General features: G+C 38.8%; 1 protein-coding gene across 2 annotated transcripts in view; it reads left to right on the top strand.

Moving 5' to 3' along the window:
- Positions 1-19259, top strand: part of LOC126483781 (leucine-rich PPR motif-containing protein, mitochondrial-like) — a 167410-nt gene that overhangs the window by 136592 nt on the left and 11559 nt on the right. For both annotated transcript variants that reach the window (XM_050106938.1, XM_050106939.1), the window contains exon 15: positions 10774-10927. In XM_050106938.1, the coding sequence (XP_049962895.1) occupies positions 10774-10927 (154 nt within the window). The remainder of the gene's footprint in view (positions 1-10773; positions 10928-19259) is intronic.

Here is a 19259-nt window from a genome sequence, read left to right as displayed (position 1 = left end):
TTTAATACTCCATCCCTAAAGGAGGCAAAATTGAGGATGAAAGGTTTTGTGAAAATATTTTGCTATTAAGGCAATTTAGAAGCTAGAATTACGAAAATTGGTATTTGGTTTCTCAGTTATAAATAAAAAAATACATGTTTCAGCATTTTTGGAAATTTAGGTATGAGTTTTTTTAAATAAATCATTATTAAAGAACTACTGAAGTATTTTTAAAGCTACATCTCTGAAAATTGATATTTGACTTCTCAGTTACAAAGAAGAAAAAACTGTGTGTTTCAGTGTTTTTGAAAATTCAACCCCTAAGGGGATGAAGTAGGGGAGGAAATGTTTTATGAAAATATTTCATTATGAAAGCATTTTTAAAGCCAAGTCTACGAAAATTTAAGTTTGGCTTCTCAGTTAGAAACAAAATATGCGTTTCACTGTTTTTGGAAATTCAACCCATAAGGGGATGAAATAGGGGTTGAAAACGTTTAAGAAAAATCTCATTACTTAAAAAAAATTAAGCTAAATTTATGAAAATTGGTATTACACTTTTCAGTTGGAGACAAAGAAATATGTGTTAGGGATTGAAAGTTTTTAGGAAATATCACTACAAGGGGATGATTAACAAAAACCTTGAATGCCAGCTACTAGAAATGCTTTTTTTGGTCAGAAGTACATTCAGAAAAGACCATGTTTCTATGGCCTTAAATCATTTTAAAAAGTCTAGAAAGTGTTGCAATTTGTGAGCAACTTAAAAATTTGATTAAAAAAGAAACTGTGCACACCATAGAATCTACGTGAGCGATGCAGCAGGTGCTAAGGTAGTAAAATAAAATCTGGCTCAACCTCATTAAATTTTTGACAAGATCCCAAGTTGTGTGCTGTGTTTTGAGAGTAGGCTCTCACCTTCAGATGAAGTATGCAAGAGGCTTTTTTAAGAAGGTGAATATTTTAAGAGTATAAAAAGCAGTACAGCTGTCAGACCAAGCAGTGGCCTTACTATAAATTCAGTCTGTTTCTTATTATCTTGCCACCATTGAACTCGCACACTTTTCCATCCTGCAGGATGTTGGAAGACGGCCAACCTTATGCCACATCTATACTCACTCCCTTGCCACATGATTCTTACATTTGTGGAAGACCCAGGTACAATACTTATCCAATACACTCATCCAGTATGTCCTACTGCCGTCACATCGTAGGCTTATCATATCCTGGAGGCAGGGTCACCTTTGAAAGCAGTCATGGCGTATACCATTTCTGCTGTAATTTTTACACAGAATTTAAGTGGTCATGACTTCTAGTCAGTTGTTCACCCGTTGGAAGCCCACAGCCAAACTGTGGTCAAGAGCAGATTTGACCACCCAATTGCAAAACATACTGCTAAACAAAATGTGTTTCAGTGACTGTTTCACAGGCTATCTGATCTGAATCCTTCCCTTCACTGCCAGATTCTTTGAGCTACATGTATGGGAGTTGTCCTTCCAACACATCCTTGATCCCACAACCCTCCTGGCCTCAATCTCCATTAACAGCTATGCCACATCTCTTCCATCATTGCCCCATGACTAATTTTACTCATCCTGCATTCATACGCTCTTCTTCATAGGATTTATCTTGCATTGATCTACTTCCCTTCCCAAACACCACTCCATGTTGCCATATGCTACACACAGCTCCCTCTGCCTGCAGCCAGAGTAAGTTCACCAGTGCCATATTCCTCTCCTGTGCACTTGCTATCTCAACCTTCCAGCCATCAACTGCCCCTATCCCAATTTCTCCCCTCATCCACTTCACTGACAATTTCTTGCCACAGTCAAGTCTCAGAGCCAACACAATGTAGACAACTGGGACAGTGTAGCCAGACAGTATGTAGATGGTGTTTATGATTAAACTTCACTCTTTACAGGAATGATCTTCAGACTTTGTGCTTCAGGATTTCCACTGTTAGTAGTGTCATGATGCCAGTATTGGTATGGTGATGTAGGGCTGAAACACAAGTGTCAGTGTGCATGACAGTTGCAGACAATCAACATGGGTCTGGACTAGATGAGTAGAGCTTTGCTTAGAAAGCTATTTAAAAAAAGGGGGGGGGGGGGGACAGTAGTGCTGCTACTGTTCATAAGTGTCAGCACATTAAAGGAATATAGAGAAGGCCATGATTCGAAAGTTCAAATTAACTGGTGATTTGGAAATTGCTCCTGGGAAAGGCCTGTGGCCGATTGCACCACAAATTGTTGAAGTTACTGTTGCCATGGCTGGGAATGCTAAATGCAAAGCACAATCTTGAAGCAGTGCTTGAGCTGTGTCATGACAACTGTTCATTTGATGGTCCTTCATTCAAAAAGTGCTGTGAACAATAGTAAAATGGAACCTCTAGTGTGGTTCCAGACTGTTGTGAATGCAGATGGCTGTCACATTGAGCAATGTTTGTAACGTGGAACATAAATATGGGCTGCAATTAACAAATGTTACCCTCTCATGTGGAAATTAAAATGTGTTCATTTCAGTGTGTGTATTCCCCCCTCCCCCCCCCCCCCCTCCCCCTCCATGCCCACCCTTACAAATTTTTCCTCAAAGTTTCATTGTCCTAAGATCATTCCTTTTTCATGGGGACTCTCTCAGGTAACAAAAGTGTTATTATAATCACCCTGTGCTATAGGTAAATATGATAAAAGCTAAAATACAGTACTGGAAGATATTAAGTGCAAATTGTCAATAGGAAGAAAGAATTTTTCTGAAAAAGGCAAATTTGTTAACAGTGAATATAACTCCAATTGTCAGAAAGTCTTTCTGAAACTATTTGCCTGGAGTGTAGCCTTACATGACCACGAACTTCTTTGAAAATTGCTGCCGGGCTAGATGTTGGACAGATTTTTGGCCAAACTAAGTGGATACTTGACTACTGAGATCCCTTGTGGAGCGTTGCTATTTGTGGGAATTATATTATTTTATTGTTTTATGTATCTTTGGAAATATAATTGCGAAGATGCTGTTCTTGCATGATTCAGTGAGTATTTTTCTTAATATGGTCCTAATAGGTTCTTTTCCATTCCACAACATAGACACGCTTTTAGTTTTATGAATGTTTCAGTTCCTATGTACTCTTACTCCGTACTACAAAGAGTGTTCAAAAAGTTTTGCACAGTCGTCTCTAATTTTTTTACCTTTTGCAAGAGGGGAATGAAATTTTATGTGAATATACTTGAAACATGTAGCTATAAGTTGGTATAAAAAAGTATTTTCTTTTATTTACAGGAGAGCCATAATGGACTGTGAAGTACATGTCAGGTTGCGACAGCAGTTGGTGATGGAGTTCCTCTTCAAAACCGGCGATGACTCTGCCACATCAATTCACAGGAAGTTGCTCCCTGTTTATGGGGAGGACGCAGTGGATCACAGCAGTATCCAGCAGTGGTTGAAGAGGTTTAAAGAAGGTGATTTCTCTCTACTGGACAATCCACGATGCGGTAGACTATCGACAGCAGTGAGTGATGTCAATAAGGAGACCATTGATCAAATCATCCAAAATGACAGATGTGTGATGAATGACAGCTTGTTGAAATGACTCGTTTGTCGTTGGGTAGTGTGGTATCGCTGGTACATATCTGTCATTTTGGATGATTTGATCAACGTCTCCTTATTCACATCACTCACTGCCGTCGATGGTCCACCGCATCATGGATTGTCCAGTAGAGAGAAATCACCTTCTTTAAACCTCTGCAACCACCACTGGATACTGCTGTGATCCACTGTGCCCTCCCCACAAACAGGGAGCAACATCCTGTGAATTGATGCGGCAGAGTCATCTCCGGTCTTGAAGAGGAACTCCATCAGCGACAATTGTCACAACCTGACTTATACTTCACGGTCCACCATTATGGCTCACCTCTAAATAAAAGAAAATACTTTTATATGCCAACTTATAGCTAAATGTTACAAGTATGTTCACAAAGAAATTCATTCTCCTCCTGCAAAAAATAAAAAAATTAGAGATGACTGTGCAAAACTTTTTGAATGCCGTTTGTACATTATCATTCAAAGAGTACACTGATGCATACTGTCACAGCTGCTTCATAATGAAAATGTTTTTGCCAGACAGTGTTAATGTGCTGTTTTCATTTGAGCCCATTACTCATACTAATATCTAGGAGTCTAGTAACTTATACTTCATCTTGTCTTATATTTTTATATGCACAAGACTTGCTTTTGAACACTGCATATATTATATTTGTCAGGCTTACAGCCATGTCACATCCCATGAGCCATTATGCTACATGTTTTCAGAAATAAATATATTTCTCGCAAGTTGCTTCATGTATGTTCTTTTTTCCAGTATCATCGTGTTATCTGTGAAGTTTTTCTTCTTTTTCTCTTCAACACTTTTATCATTTACTGTTGTGTTACACAGCTGTGGCCTTTATGGAATCCTTCAATATGGTAATTGAATGCTTTAGTTTCTGACCAGTACATGTAGTAACTAATGAGCACCATTTCCTGTTATTTGGATGTGATTGTAGTCTTTCCGTGCTTGCCCACAGTTGACATAGATTTCCAGCTTTGGTATAGGTATTGCATGAGCAGTAATCTTCAGTCATTTGGAGGGATTCAGAAATATAGCAGATAGAACATTTTTTATCTAATGGCTGTTTTATATATTATATCTGAGTGGCTATTGTTAATTCTTCATATTTATTCTTTTTAAAATCATAGTGTGATGGTATGAGGATGTTGTACTTGTCCAGGAAAATATCTGATATTTTTTACAATAGCATTTCCAGGATGTTTTAGAAGCCTGTTTTCACCAAAATTATCTGAAATTGTTTTTAGTGGATGCATTCCAGCTCTGAAAGGACCATTTTGTATGTCCAAAAATGATGTGATTCAGTATTTCATCATTACCCAATGATTTCTTGGCCTTTAAAGTCTGTATAGTTTTTCTCGGTTCCTCTTTTGTGACTGGTTTCAGGATCATTGCACTGTATCATTTTGTTATAGCTCACGACTCTTCTTTTTCGAACTGCTTCTTTCTTTATTTTTCTGTCACATTTATACAATTATCATTGAGTATGTCTGTTATTTCCTTACTGTCTGTATCCTGTTGCAAATGTGTTAAAACATTTTGACCAATATGCAGGGTGTCCCATTTATCTTGACTACCCTAAATAACTGTTTGTTGTCCAGATGCAAATCACAGAATGTTTCAAAGCAAATGTTCTTTAGCCGTCAGGGGGACATCAATAAGCATGATTGCATTCCTTGTAGCTTGGTTTTTTATGAAGATATGAACAGTGGCATGACATTTTTAAATGGCACCCTGTGTTTTTTATTCGGTAATTCATTTCCTTTCCTAAATACCTATTCAAAAATGTATCACAGTGTACCATTCACTGAAACACAACGTTATTAATTAGATAACACAACATTGACATTGACACTCCCAGCACTTAGTGCAGGTACTCGTGGTAATGGATCGCATCCACGTGCTGATGTTGTCAGAGGACAAATGGAAAAGTAAGTAGAATGCACACCCGTCATTCCATCGACCATCGTCAGTTGAAGAGTTGTGTGAGTAGAATATACACCAACGAAGAGAAGATAGAAATGCTACTCATCTATGGGGATTGTAAGTTAGCAGAACAGTAATTGCAATACTGTTTTCTTATGTACAGGTACATTTAGTCCAGTAGTTTAGTACTTTTAAATACTGTTGTGTAGAGTAGGCATATAGTAAAGGCTGTCCTTTTTACAAACTGGATCGACATAATGTTTCTTTTATTGTTGTTGTTGAAGGTAGGCGAAATGCTACGCAGGCAGCGTATCTGTGCAGAGAGCGATATCCTGACAAGAACCCACCTTCCCGACAGATGTTTTCTCATTTTGTCGCGACGCTTCAGGAAACGGGAAGTTTCAACCCACGACAATGCAATCGTTATAACACTCGCACAGACGAAGCTGCCGAAGTTACTGTTCTCGCTTCTGTTGTTACGAATCCACATGTGAGCACACGACAGCATGAACGCGAGATTGGCATTCCTAAAACCAGTGTACATTGTATTGTTACATGTCATCAGTTCCATCCTTACCATGTACACCTACATCAAGAATTGCATGGGAATGATTTCCAGAATCATGTACAGTTCTGTCAGTGGGCACAGCAGCAAATCCTCACCAACCCGAACTTCTTTTCCAATGTTCTATTCACCGATGAATGTTCCTTCTCAAACAAAGGACAGGTAACTATAAGTAACATGCATTATTGGTCCAGTGACAACCCACGATGGCTTAGACAGGTGGAACATCAGCGTCAGTGGAGAGTTGGCGTCTGGTGTGGGGTGTTTGGTACTACAATTATTGGCCCTTATTTCATCAATGGTAGTATAAACGGCACAGATAAATTGTTCCACCTCTTCTGGATTAAATGCCACGAAGAACCAGAATGCTAATGTGGTATCAACACGATGGATGTTCAGCACATAATGCCTTGCATGCGTGTCGTGTTCTGAACCAAAGGTATCTTGCCAGATGGATTGGTCAAGGAGGAACAGTTACTTGGCCTGCTAGGTCTCCTGATTTAAATCCTATGGACTTTTTTCTTTGGGGATGCATTAAAGACGTTGTCTATCGTGATATTCCAACAATTCCAGAGGTCATGCAGGAATGTATCGTGCTTGCTTGTAATTCTCTTCAGCAGGCAGCACTGGAAGCAGTAAATAATTCTTTCATTCAACGAGTGCACCAGGGTATCGGTGTCTAGGGTCACCACTTTGAGCATCTTTGAATGTTCTACTCCTGGGCAGTAGTACCGGAGAGTCAAAGTCAATTGTGTGTTATGTTTTTACTTGGTTTTCGTTTCTTTTCTGACAACTCCAGCAAGTGGATGAGTTTGTGATCCCAGGCTCAAAGTCAATGTTGTGCTATGTAATTAATAATGTTGTGTTTCAGTGAATGGGTACACTGTGATATATTTTTGAATAGGTCTTTAGGAGAGGAAATGAATTATCGAACAAAAAATATAGGGTGCCATTTAAAAAAAGTTATACCGCTGTTCATATCTTTGTAAAAAAACAAAGCAACCATGCTGACAGCTGAAGAACATTTGCTTGAAACATTTTGTAATTTTCATCTGGACAAACAGTTATTTAGGGTAGTCAAGATAAATGGGATGCCCAGTATGTGTGTAAAAGGCTTTTTTTGACTATGAAGCTAAATAAGTCACAATTGCACAGATCAGCTAGAACATCATGGCCACCTACCTACCGTATTTACTCGAATCTAAGCCGCACTTTTTTTCTGGTTTTTGTAATTCAAAAAACCGCCTGCGGCTTAGAATCGAGTGCAAAGTAAGCGGAAGTTCTGAAAAATGTTGGTAGGTACCGCCACAACTGACTTCTGTCGTCGAGTATATGTAGCGCTTCGCAGGCACAAAGATAAATAATGGCACCAAAGCTCTGCGTCAGTAAACAAATAAAAGAAAAGGTGGAAGACGAGCTTTTTTTCTCCGCCCCGAGTTTCGACCGCTGCATTTTCATACGTTATCCAACGAAGTAAATACAAATTCCGTATTGTTCATCTTTGAATGTAGCAGCATTTCAGTGTACTACGAAAATCCGACTGGCAACACTGTTTGTCAATATGGCCAACTCTGCGTTCTGAATTTTTTCCTAACTGTGAGAAGAAATGGTTGCTAGGAACTTTTATGAATTGTGAATCACATGCAGTATTCTCTTCATCATAAGAATAATATGAATATAAACATTTTGCCATGTATTCTTTCTTGTTTGCTGCTATCTCACTAAAATCCTGTACGCCTAATAAACTACGAAGGAAAAATATGTTTAAAAACAAAGATGATGTGACTTACCATACGAGAGCGCTGGCAGGTCGATAGAAACACAAACAGACACATACATACACACAAAATTCAAGCTTTCGCAACAAAGTGTTGCCTCATCAGGAAAGAGGAAAGGAGAGGGAAAGACGAAAGGAAGTGGGTTTTAAGGTAGAGGGTAAGGAGTCATTCCAATCCCGGGAGTGGAAAGACTTACCTTAGGGGGAAAAAAGGACGGGTATACACTCGCGCACACACACACATATCCATCCACACATATACAGACACAAGCAGACATATTTAAATATCCATCCACACATATACAGACACAAGCAGACATGAAATGTAATAATGTTGAAATGTGTTCCCTTTTGCATGAATGGTGTCTTACCTTCCATAACAGAAAGCAGAGTGTCATGCTGGCTGTGGAAGAGGAAGAAAATTAATTTCAGACTGTGGAAACAGAGCATATGGGGTCCCACATAAATTTTGTTCGGAGCCTGCTCTTATTATTAACTTACGTAAATGATCTTCAAAAACTGTAATGTTTGCCACTGACACAAGCATACCAACTGAGGGTCCAAACTCAATCATATCAAACACAGTTCTGATTATTGCTGTGAATTAACTGTAGGCCTGTTGAGCTAACAGTTTGTCTTAATCTTCGAAAGACTTATACCATGCAATTTCAAACCAGCAAAAGAACATGCCAGCACCAGGAGTGGACTTTAATGATCGTGTGCTAAATGAAACACTGTTTGTAGAATTATTTGGGGTTCAGCTGGATGGTGACAAGACGTGGATAACTAATCGAGATGCTTAGCCCAGCATATTAGTGCTTAGAAGCAACTCCCATTGTGTTGATCGAAAGATGTGTCTGCTTTCTTTGCATATTTTCACTTCCTGTTAACTTACAGAATTGTCTTGTGGGACAGTGCAGCTCAAGTAAACAAATTAATTATTCAGTAGAAACAAGGACTAAAATATTGTAAAATAGATGAGCAAACAAGTTGTAGAGGACTTCGAGTGAAAGAAGTGGGATTTTGGCATTTGTATTCCACGTCATATGTGGCCTGTCACCAGCTAATATGTATGCCAACTTTTGCATTACAGATATCTTGCAGTCATCATTCTTGATGTAATTCGCTGTAGCAGATCTGATATGCAGTGCCACTAGGTAGTGACATTTCCTATCATCAGTGGATTTCTTCACTTTTCGTAGTGGTGGGTGCTGAAAGAGAGCTCTGATCTATTAAAGTTACTAAAATGATGTAGTCACTTGTACAGTAACGCTTCTTTTTTATAAGCAAAATGTTTCCACAGCGCGACTTCATTTATGATTGTGGATGAAACAGATCTCTCTTAGCTTATAGCTTAAAATATATCGCAACATGTACTGATTTGACATTTCGGAATGACAGTTTTTCTTTTATCTGCTTCAACTGCTCTGGCATAGACATTATTGTCCACACATTTTGCTCCAGGACTTCCAAGGGACTGCCATGCCATGAAGCCAAAGCATTAGGGGGCCTCCATAATATGTGGACACTCACCACACTCAGAATCATGCTCTGTTGATGTTCCGAGCTGACGTCTTTCGTACCCAGTCTGCATGTACGGCAAACCAGTGTGTGTGTAGTGCTATATTCCACACTTAATAACTACCTAAATGACATTTGTGGTTTCTGGGAACATCTTTCGTTGGCTCGATCAGTTAGAAGTGGAACACATTATTCCACACATTCGACATGTTACACATCAGCCTTTTTAAGAATCTTGAAATTCTTGCGTTCATTTCCCAACACACTTACTCCTTAACAGCTCTTGTTGCTAAAAATAAAAATCAGTTTCAACTGAATTGTGATACGATCACAATAAAAGACACAAAAATAATTTTTGCATATACTTTGTGTAAAAAGCTGTCATGTAACATGAATCAGGACATTTTGGAATCTCAACCTGTTGAAAAAATTAAAAAACACAGTTCATTTAGCCACTCTTTCTACAATTTATGTGAATTCTAGATTCAAAGAATGTGAAGTGTCAAGTGCATAGAAAGTAGAAATGTTCATTGTAAAGCTATGTGGCAAGCAGTAACTTACTGTAAATAGGACTCAGTAATTCGTGAATGTGGGTAAGCATTTTCTTTAAAAACTACCAATCTAATCAAGTAAATATTTATATACCAGTAGCGGATAAACAGTGACTGTGGTAGTCCAGTGGTTAGATCATTAAACTCCACCCACGAATATCTTGTGTTCAGTCCAATATAGTTTTGGGGATTCTTCTTCATTCCAGTCCCTCCAGGATAGCCTCAGGTCCATTCAGTTTGCTATCAGATGATTACCAGGGTTCTTTACTGAGGCTAGAAGGCAGACTGGGCAATGGTCCCACCACCCTCCCTCTCTTACTGCCACGGCGAAGAAATGCTACACTCTGCTGGCAGTCAGGCCAATAGCCCGGTCACAGGTTTTTGCTACAGACTTTACTTTTTTTACCTTTACCAGATAAACAGCAACTATATAGCGCATATCAAGAAGCTTCCCTTTTAATTCACTAGATCACATTCAGCTATGATAATCGTAATTACTGCTGAGCAGTATAGTGATAGTTTATTGTTAGTACTGTGTGCAGATTAAGTTTCTATTATTTGATTGGCTTTTTTATGTAGACCTTGACTGATGTCATGTTCCCATAGATTGGCCTTTCTGATGTGATTTGTGGGATATGATGAATGCATGATTCTTTTTAGTTTTACCACTGCGTGGTAAAACTGAGAATAGAAGCTTTGTGTTCAAGACTGAACACCTATCCCTTTGGGGTACACACCTACTTTGACAGAGATTTTTCTTTTATATGTTATGAAAGCATTTTGACATACAGATGTATTGCTATATATTGTGTTAGTTACAGAACTGATTTGGGAATGGAAAACAATAAAATTGATCTGATTCCAGAATAAACATTTCAACTGGTCACTCTTCATTCAACGATGCAAGAGATTTGTGGATGAAAAAAAATTATCTCCTCTTGAGAAGATAGTAGCAGCAGGCCAAGGACTACCACATCCACACATCCCTTCAATTTATACATACATGTTGGAAATATACTGTAAGTCACTTATTTTTAAATATTTAACTTTGAGAGTTTTCTATATATAATGTGTTATAGATGTATAGCAGATGTTAATTCACCACCACTGCCACCTCCTCCTCCTCCTCCTCCTTCTTCCTTCCTTCCTTCCTTTGGGTCACCTTTTCAGTCATCAATTTTCTCTGGAATCCATTGCAGTACTTCATCTATCTATCTACCATCCACCCACTTTGCTGCATGTCGTATATATGAAAAATCATCAAAGAAGAGATTTGTAATATAACACATAATTTTTAACTTCTGATGGACTGCTTGAATGAAAGCTTTATTTCAGTTAGAGCAAGGAATACACAACAATTACAGAGGCACAATTTCTTGAGGTGACTTCTCTTCAGCGATAGTATTGTCATTGTTCCTCGTGATGACCATCTATGTATGATCAGATTAATGTACTATCGGATCTTTCCCCGTCGAGCTGCTGGACAGTGCTCCTTTTAGTGATTGGTTTGTCAGCAGCGGTCATTGTCTTACAATAACCCATGAAGAAAAAAGTTTGATCTGTATTCCAATCTACTATCAACACTTGGATTGCAGATTTAGTCACAGACCATCTGTGTAGCACATTCCCTTCAGTGTTATCAAATTACAAGAGGGTGCAGAAAAGTAATGCCTCAAAAATTTTTTTTTTATGCTAACACTCTTAAAGCTTTTCAGATTAACGTTGTATATCTTTATTCTTCATGTCTACATATTTGCAATCCTCTGCCGCTAGAGAACTCTGAGCTGTAGTGTGCAATACGGCAGTGTGCACAGTAACGATGTTGGTGTGTGAGAAACAGCAAGCTTTAATCGAATTTCAACTTCAAAGAGGTTGTCCACACAAGGAGCACCATCTTCTTTATCAGCATGACAATGCCAGACCATACTCGAATGCTGTAACATCAGCAACAGTTCGAAGCCTTAGGTTCACTATCATCGATCATCCTCCATACAGTTCCAACTTGACCCCATCCGATTTTCATCTGTTTCCAAAACTTAAATAATACCTCTAGTGACTTCACTTCAGTAGTGACAAAGCGGTGCAAGCAGAGGTGAGGTGTGGCTTTGTCAACAATGTCAAACATTCTACGACAGTTAAACAAACTGGTCCCTCTCTGGGAGAAATGTGTTAGTTGCCAGGGAGACTACGTTGGGAAATAAATACATAGACATGAAGAATAAAGATGTAGAATGTTAATATCATTTATTTCATTTAAAAAGCTATAAAAGTTTTCAGATGAAAAATTTGGAGACATTACTTTTCAACTTTTCCTATTTGGAAAGTGGAAATCTTATTAGTTCATGGCAGTCCGTTGCTATTTAGGCATCATTTGTCACACCTGTCACATAATCAATCGTGAATACCCTCTTAGTCCAAAAAGATTAGAGACTGGATTCATGAAACAGAGAGAAAAGTTAAGACAATGGTTTTAATACTTCAGGTACTCTACGTAGTTTCCACCCACTTGAGTACAACACACAAATCATTCATAGAACCATGAAAAACCACCATTGAAGTCCTTCTTAGGAAAGTTGTTCAACTCGTGCTTCACAGTGGCTTGAATGTCAGTTATGTTGTCATAATGTTGACCCTTCTTTCAAACTTCTGCACTTTGTTGTTCTGTTTTAGGCTTGTATTGATAATACCAAGTAGCATCACCCATGATGATTTTTTCCAGAAAAGAATTATCCTTTTCTGCATTTTAGTCAAAGTCGTGGCATGTGTCCACACGTCATTTTTGTTCAGAAGTCCAGGTGTGCAGGACAAACTTTGCACACACTTTTCTTTTCTTCAAAACATTCTGGAGAATGTCTTGAACACTTTATTTAGAAATGTTGCCAATTTTTGCACCATTTTGAGTCTTATCAAGATCAAACATAATATTTGTACATCTTTTTGCAGACAGTACTTCATTGTAGATAAGTGAATCATCTGCAAAAAGTCTGAGGTTACTATTAACCCTTTCATACTAGAATGAATTTCTACTTGAAAAATAAAGAATAAAAACTAATATTTTGGAACCAGTAATGAAGTGTCATAGAGTACATAAGGTCAAATATAAGATATGCCATACCTCCTGGGTATAATTAGGTATGTTGCGTGGGCATTTGAGAAACTGAACACTTACAAGACTTCATTTAGCAAAAGATTTATGTTTAACATTTTGAAGATACAGTGACAGGATTTAAAAATGAAAAATATTTGGTGGCATAAATTTTAAATAATTATGCTGTATATAATAAACCAAGAGAGCCGAAGTCTTTGGTGTTTCAAGAGAAACCGTATCGAAGATTTATACTGCATACAGGAAAAGCGGAAAAATATCATCTGCTAAGTGACAACACAGAGACAAGTGTGTGTTGTGTGATGATGACAGACTTGTCACTTTGGAGGATTGTAACAGAAAATTAGGGACAAGACTAGCAAAAGTCGCTGCAGAACTGAATGTTTCATTCGTAAACCCTGTCAGCAATGAAAATGCCCATAATGGGAAAACATGATGCTGAAGCCATAAAACCTATGCTACAGAGTGAGGGAAGACAGTCATTTTCCAACCTCTGATCGAGTTTACACCCCAAGAGTTAAACATTACGGGGGTTGGCGAGGATTTGGGCAGCCATATCATTGTATTCCATGGGCACCATAGTTACTCTGCAAGGTCAAGCATTATGTGACCGTATTAGCTGATTTGGTCCATCCCATGCCACAATGGCTGTTGCCCACTGATGATCTACTATTTCAAGATGACAGTGCTCCTTCACACGAAGCTCACACTCTCCAGGATTTGTTTGTGAGCACGAGATGGAATTGTCACATCTCCCTTGGCCACCTCAGTCATCATATCTCAATATTATTGAGCCTTTGTGGTCCACTTTGGAGAGAAGAGCGCTTGATTGCTATCCATTCACATCATTGTTACTTGAACTTGCCACTATTATACCAGAGGAATGGTACAAGATTCCCTTGAAAACAGTGCAGGACCTATAATTTATCCATTCCTTGATTACTGGAGGCTATTTTGAATGTTAACATGGTAATGTATTGTGTTTTTGGTTTTTCCAGATTTTGTCTAACCTCTGTATCTCACATTTTATTTATCATGTCTTTTCCTTGCTTGCAGAGGATTTCTGCTATTCTGGATTTTAACTTGAGTAGGTCATTTTGTTTATTACAGGAGTTTTGAAATGTCAAGATTCCTTTCCACAGGTGGTACACAAGCTTTGAAATCTCTAATTGCATTTCTTGGAGTTCAAAACTTTGGGGATCCATTGCTTATCAAATAAAAGCTTCAGAGTATTAGCAGTTCATTAGAATTTCCACATTGCAATGAAAATAAAATATAATCAGTTAAAACAGTAGTGAGGTTGAGTTTTTCAGAATTATTGGAAATTTGTAGTAAATTCAAGTATATATACATAAATAATGACCACAGTTAGTCACTGATGACTTCTGCTATTCCAAATTAACTGAAGTACTTCCCTTCACTTCACTTCACTTGATTTCATCTCTTACATCCATCCACAAATGCCTAATGATGTGTATTTTACACAAACAGTATTTTTAAATTCACATGGACATGCAGTTAGTTTATTATATCAAAATGTGATTTGTGTCACATCACAGATACTTTAGAACAAATAGATCATTTTCAGAATAGGTCTTACGTCTCTATCTAGCAGTAATGTTCCGAACAATAAAGATAACTTACTATGTCTGTCGTGAACAAATGCATGAACAAAAAGTTGCTGTTCCAGTAAATTCGGGAGACGGAAGCATATCAGATACCGTATTTACTCGAATCTAAGCCACACTTTTTTTCTATAATCCAAAAAACTGCATGTGGCTTAGAATCGAGTGCAAAGTAAGGGGAAGTTCTGAAAAATGTTGGTAGGTGCCGCCACAACTAACTTCTGGTGTTGAATGTATGTAGCGCTACACCGGCATGCTTTGCAAGCACAAAAGATAAATACTAGCACTAAAACCTCTACGTCAGTAAATAAATTAAAAGAAAAGGTAGAAGATTGTAAACATATTGCCAGGTATTCTTTTGTGTTTGCTGCTATCTCATTTAAATCCTGTCTGCCTAATAAACTACGCAACTAGAGTGAGACAACAGCAAATGCGGAAGAATATACGTATCATGTCATGTTTATATTTGTATTATTCTTATGCTGAATAGTGATACAGCCAGATATGAAGCATGGCAACTGACTAGATTTTTATATCTGAGATGATTCTAATTTCTGTGCAGAATGTAATGTACTAAAGAGGCATCTGCAAAGATTTTCAGACGGAGAAAAATTTTCGCTAAACTGTCGTTCAGAACATATTCTATCATATGCAGTGTATTATTTGGTTCTTGCTGATCATTATCAAAGAAAGCAGCAGTGTAAGTAACAACAAATAGCAGTCTCTTGCCATTGTTTCGCTTATGAGACAATTTCTCTCTCTCTCTCTCTCTCTCTCTCTCTCTCTCTCTCTCTCTCTCTCTCTCTCTCTCTCTCTATTTGTAAGCCGTGGTAACCCGCACAAAAGCAAGCCATGCTGCGAGTGGTGACAGGTCATAAAACTCATTATCAGAATGCGACAAACAATGCATGACACAGTACAATCATGCATTTTCAGCTTAGAGTGACGTAAACACCTATAACAAAGAGAATAGCATTTATCAGATCAAAGCAAAATAAGCAGTCAATTCAAATCAGACGAAGCACATGAAAAAGAAAGGGTACCTGTATAAATACGGATGAAGCGCCTGACACATAGCAGTGGCTACATGATAAAGCTTAACTGTTAAACTTACAACTCGAGCCAAACTACTGTAGCTGTATCTTCATCCATTTGACCTAAATTGTGGCTCATGTTACAATGGACCAACTTTGTTTCGATTTGGATGTACGGTCTAAAATTTTTCTCTCCCCTTGAATTTCGAGTCTCAAATTTCAGGTGTGGCTTAGATTCAGGAAATTTTTTCTCCTTGATTTCGAGTCTCATTTTTCAGGTGCGGCTTAGATTCGAGTGCGGCTTAGATTCAGGTAAATGCGGTACATTGGTAGCTTCGTGTAGAATATATGCCTACTGTCACTGGTGCTCAAAAAATTTAATCTTCCATTTATTAACATGGCTTTGGTACAATCTGAATTTATAACTCTCGGCCTTAGGCAGTTAATATTGTTTGCAAGGTTATTAATATACAATATGAACAGCAATGATTCCATGACATTTTCACTTTCCACCCTACTCGTTAGAACACCTGAAGTTACCTGTCAGTGACTCTCCATCTGAGGTAACACACAGATTCACCCATACCAAGAACTCCTCAGTCCAATCACAAATTTCACTTGATACGCCATATGATCATCCTTTCAGTAGTAAGCATAGGTATGGTACTTAGTCAAATGCTTTTTGGAACTCAAGAAATACTGTGTCTATGTTACTTGACTTTTTTGGCATCCATGCTGGTTGTCATGAAGCTGGTCATTCTGTTCATGAAATCTCATTATGTTTTAGCTCAGAACAAAAAGTGGATGTCATGGATGTCGAATGGTAGTTTTGTGGATCACTTCTGCAGCTTTTCGTGTAGGTGGATGTGACATGCACTTTCTTCCAACTGTTGGACATGGTTTTTTTGTTCAAGGGATTTGCTGTAGATTATGGCAAAAAGAGGGAATAATTCACCCGCAGATTAGATATAAAAATTGATAGGGCTCCATCAGGCCCTGGAACTTTGTTCAGTTTCAAATGTTTCTCCTCGCCATTGACACTAATATTTATATCACTCATCCTTGCTGTGGTGCCAGAATTAAATTGATGCAATAATCCTGGATTTTTCCTTTGTAAAGGAACAGTTGAAAATTGAGTTGAGAATTTCTGCTTCTGGATTTGCTTTGCTTTTTTACCCTCCGTTTCAGTTCCTGCACTGTCCATGAATGTCTGAATGCTAAATTTGGTATCACTAGCAGCTTTAACATATGATCAGTATTTGTTCGGTTTTTATGAGAGATCTTTCAATAATATTTAGCTTGGCAGCATTGATGGCAACACATTGCTCTTTTGACAGACAAACCTGATCCATAGAGTATCTCTCTATGTATGGCTCTGTGCTGTATTTGACACCTGATATGAAATATTCTGTTTTATTAAATTTCTTTACAGTGCCTGCATACCATGTAGGTCCCCACCCCTTAACCTCGGCCACAGATATTCTGCATGCTACTCTTCAGATTTAAATGTTTTGAGCTCCTTATTGCCCCTTTATCTAGTTTGATGAACAAATAAGTCCTACTTGTTTTAGTTGCCCTGTCTACTGTGGTAGTCCTTGTGGCTACAACTGCCTCAACTGCTAGAAATGAGAATGTGTGTGTTCTGCTAATATGTATGTGCAGTGGCCACAGTGTGAACAGTAATTCATACGCTCCCTGTCTAAATAATCACGGAGAAACGTGTTTATTGATAGATGACACTGCTGGATTGTTATCCCTAGAAGCAGTAAACTGTTCCCAAAATCTTGACTAATTTTCTTAGAAAATGGCAATAATTTTACTATCAGCAGCTTGATTATTGGTTTGTGTTTAAGTTGATTTGGTACTGGCATAAAAAGTGTAGAACAGTAGCATTTGCATCTCCTGGATCTGCGTGCTAAGAGATCCTTAGCCCTGTGAATAGCCTGCTTGAAGTATCAGTGTACTCTCTTCAAGCAATAGTGCTGGAATCATATCCTAAATGTTGAAGTCAGTCATGTAGTTGATCACGTATTTGAATTTATCAGAATTCCCTGCAAACTTTTTTAAGTGTGTTTAACATCATCCTTCCATGCAGAAACAGGAAATTATTTAGTTGATAAAGTGATCTGCATCTTGATTTTGGAAGAATTTGCACCTTGGTTGTCATGGTGGGATGTGTTACAGCTGCTATCCTCCGTGTAGAACAGACAAAGTAATGTGCCCTATAGTCACTAATTTCAACATCAGAATGTACCACATCCCACCAAAATCAACCAAGAGTCACAGGATTACATCTGATTTGTCAGTCTGTTCAAATATTTTAGCTTGTACATAATACATTCAGCACAGCAACACTTACTTAACCATATGTCATGTTCATCTAGTCTGCAAACACATAATCCTTGTGCAGATTACTAAATATATTGACAATATTAGAAAAGGATAAATCGCTATTCACCACAAAGCAGAGATGGTGAGTCGCGTATAGGCACACAAAGACTGTCAAACAAGTAAGCTTTTGACCAAAATCCCATCTTCTGAATTGAACAAAACACACACACACAAATGCAATACACCCACAGGTTGCTTCCGTGGCCAGACTAGGAGCAGCTTTGCGTGATGGGAGAAGCAGTCTCTGTGGAGGGGGAAAGGAGGGGGGAAGGGAGGGGAGGATAGGACAGCAGCGCTGCTTCTGGGAGCTTAGGACAAGGTGGAGAGAGAGAGAATAGGACAGCAAGGGGCAGTTGGGAGGTGTGTGTGTGTGTGTGTGTGTGTGTGTGTGGTGGGGGGGGGGGGGGGGGTAAAGATTGTGGATGCATTGATGGAATAGAGGGCTCTGTGCAGTGCTGAAGTAAGAATAGGGAAGGGGATAGGTAGTTGAAGGTCAATGACTAATGAAGGTCGAGGCCAGGAGGTTTAAGGGATGTGCTTGGGGAGAGTTCCTACCTGCACAATTCAGAAAAGCTGGTGTTGGTAGGAAGGATCCAAATGGCACAGGCTGTGAAGCAGTCATTAAAATGAAGGACATTCTGTTGGGCAGAGTGCTCAGCATCTGGGTGGTCCAGTTGTCTCTTGGCTGCAGTTAATTGGTGGCCATTGATATGGACAGACAGGCTGTTGGTTGTCATGCGCATGTAGAATGCAGCACAGTGGTTGCAGTTTAGCTTGTTGGTCACATGAATGGTTTTACATGTAGCCCTGCATTTGATGGGTTACATAGTGCTTGTACCCTGGCTGGAGTAGGTGGTGGTGGTGGTGGGAGGATGTGTGGAACAGGTCTTGCATCTAGGTCTGTTACAGGTATATGAGCCATGAAGCAAGAGGTTGGAAAAAGGCGTTGTGTAGGGACTTTGAGAGGTGTGGGGATGACTGTAGAGATAAGGCGTGGGAGATCTGTTCTGTACAAGGTTTGGAGGCTAATTACCGTCTGTGAAGGCCTCAGTGAGACCCTTGGTGTATTTTGAGAGAGACTGCTCGTCACTACAGATGTGATGCACACAGGCAGCTAGGCTGTGTGAAAGAGACTCCTTGGTTTAGAATGGCTGGAAGCTGTTGAAGTGGAGATATTGCTGGTGGTTGGTAGTAT

This window comes from Schistocerca serialis, chromosome 6, assembly GCF_023864345.2.
Source record: "Schistocerca serialis cubense isolate TAMUIC-IGC-003099 chromosome 6, iqSchSeri2.2, whole genome shotgun sequence".
Classification (NCBI taxonomy): domain Eukaryota; kingdom Metazoa; phylum Arthropoda; class Insecta; order Orthoptera; family Acrididae; genus Schistocerca; species Schistocerca serialis.
Note: the sequence above shows the minus strand (reverse complement) of the source record. Positions and strands in the feature narration are given on the sequence as shown.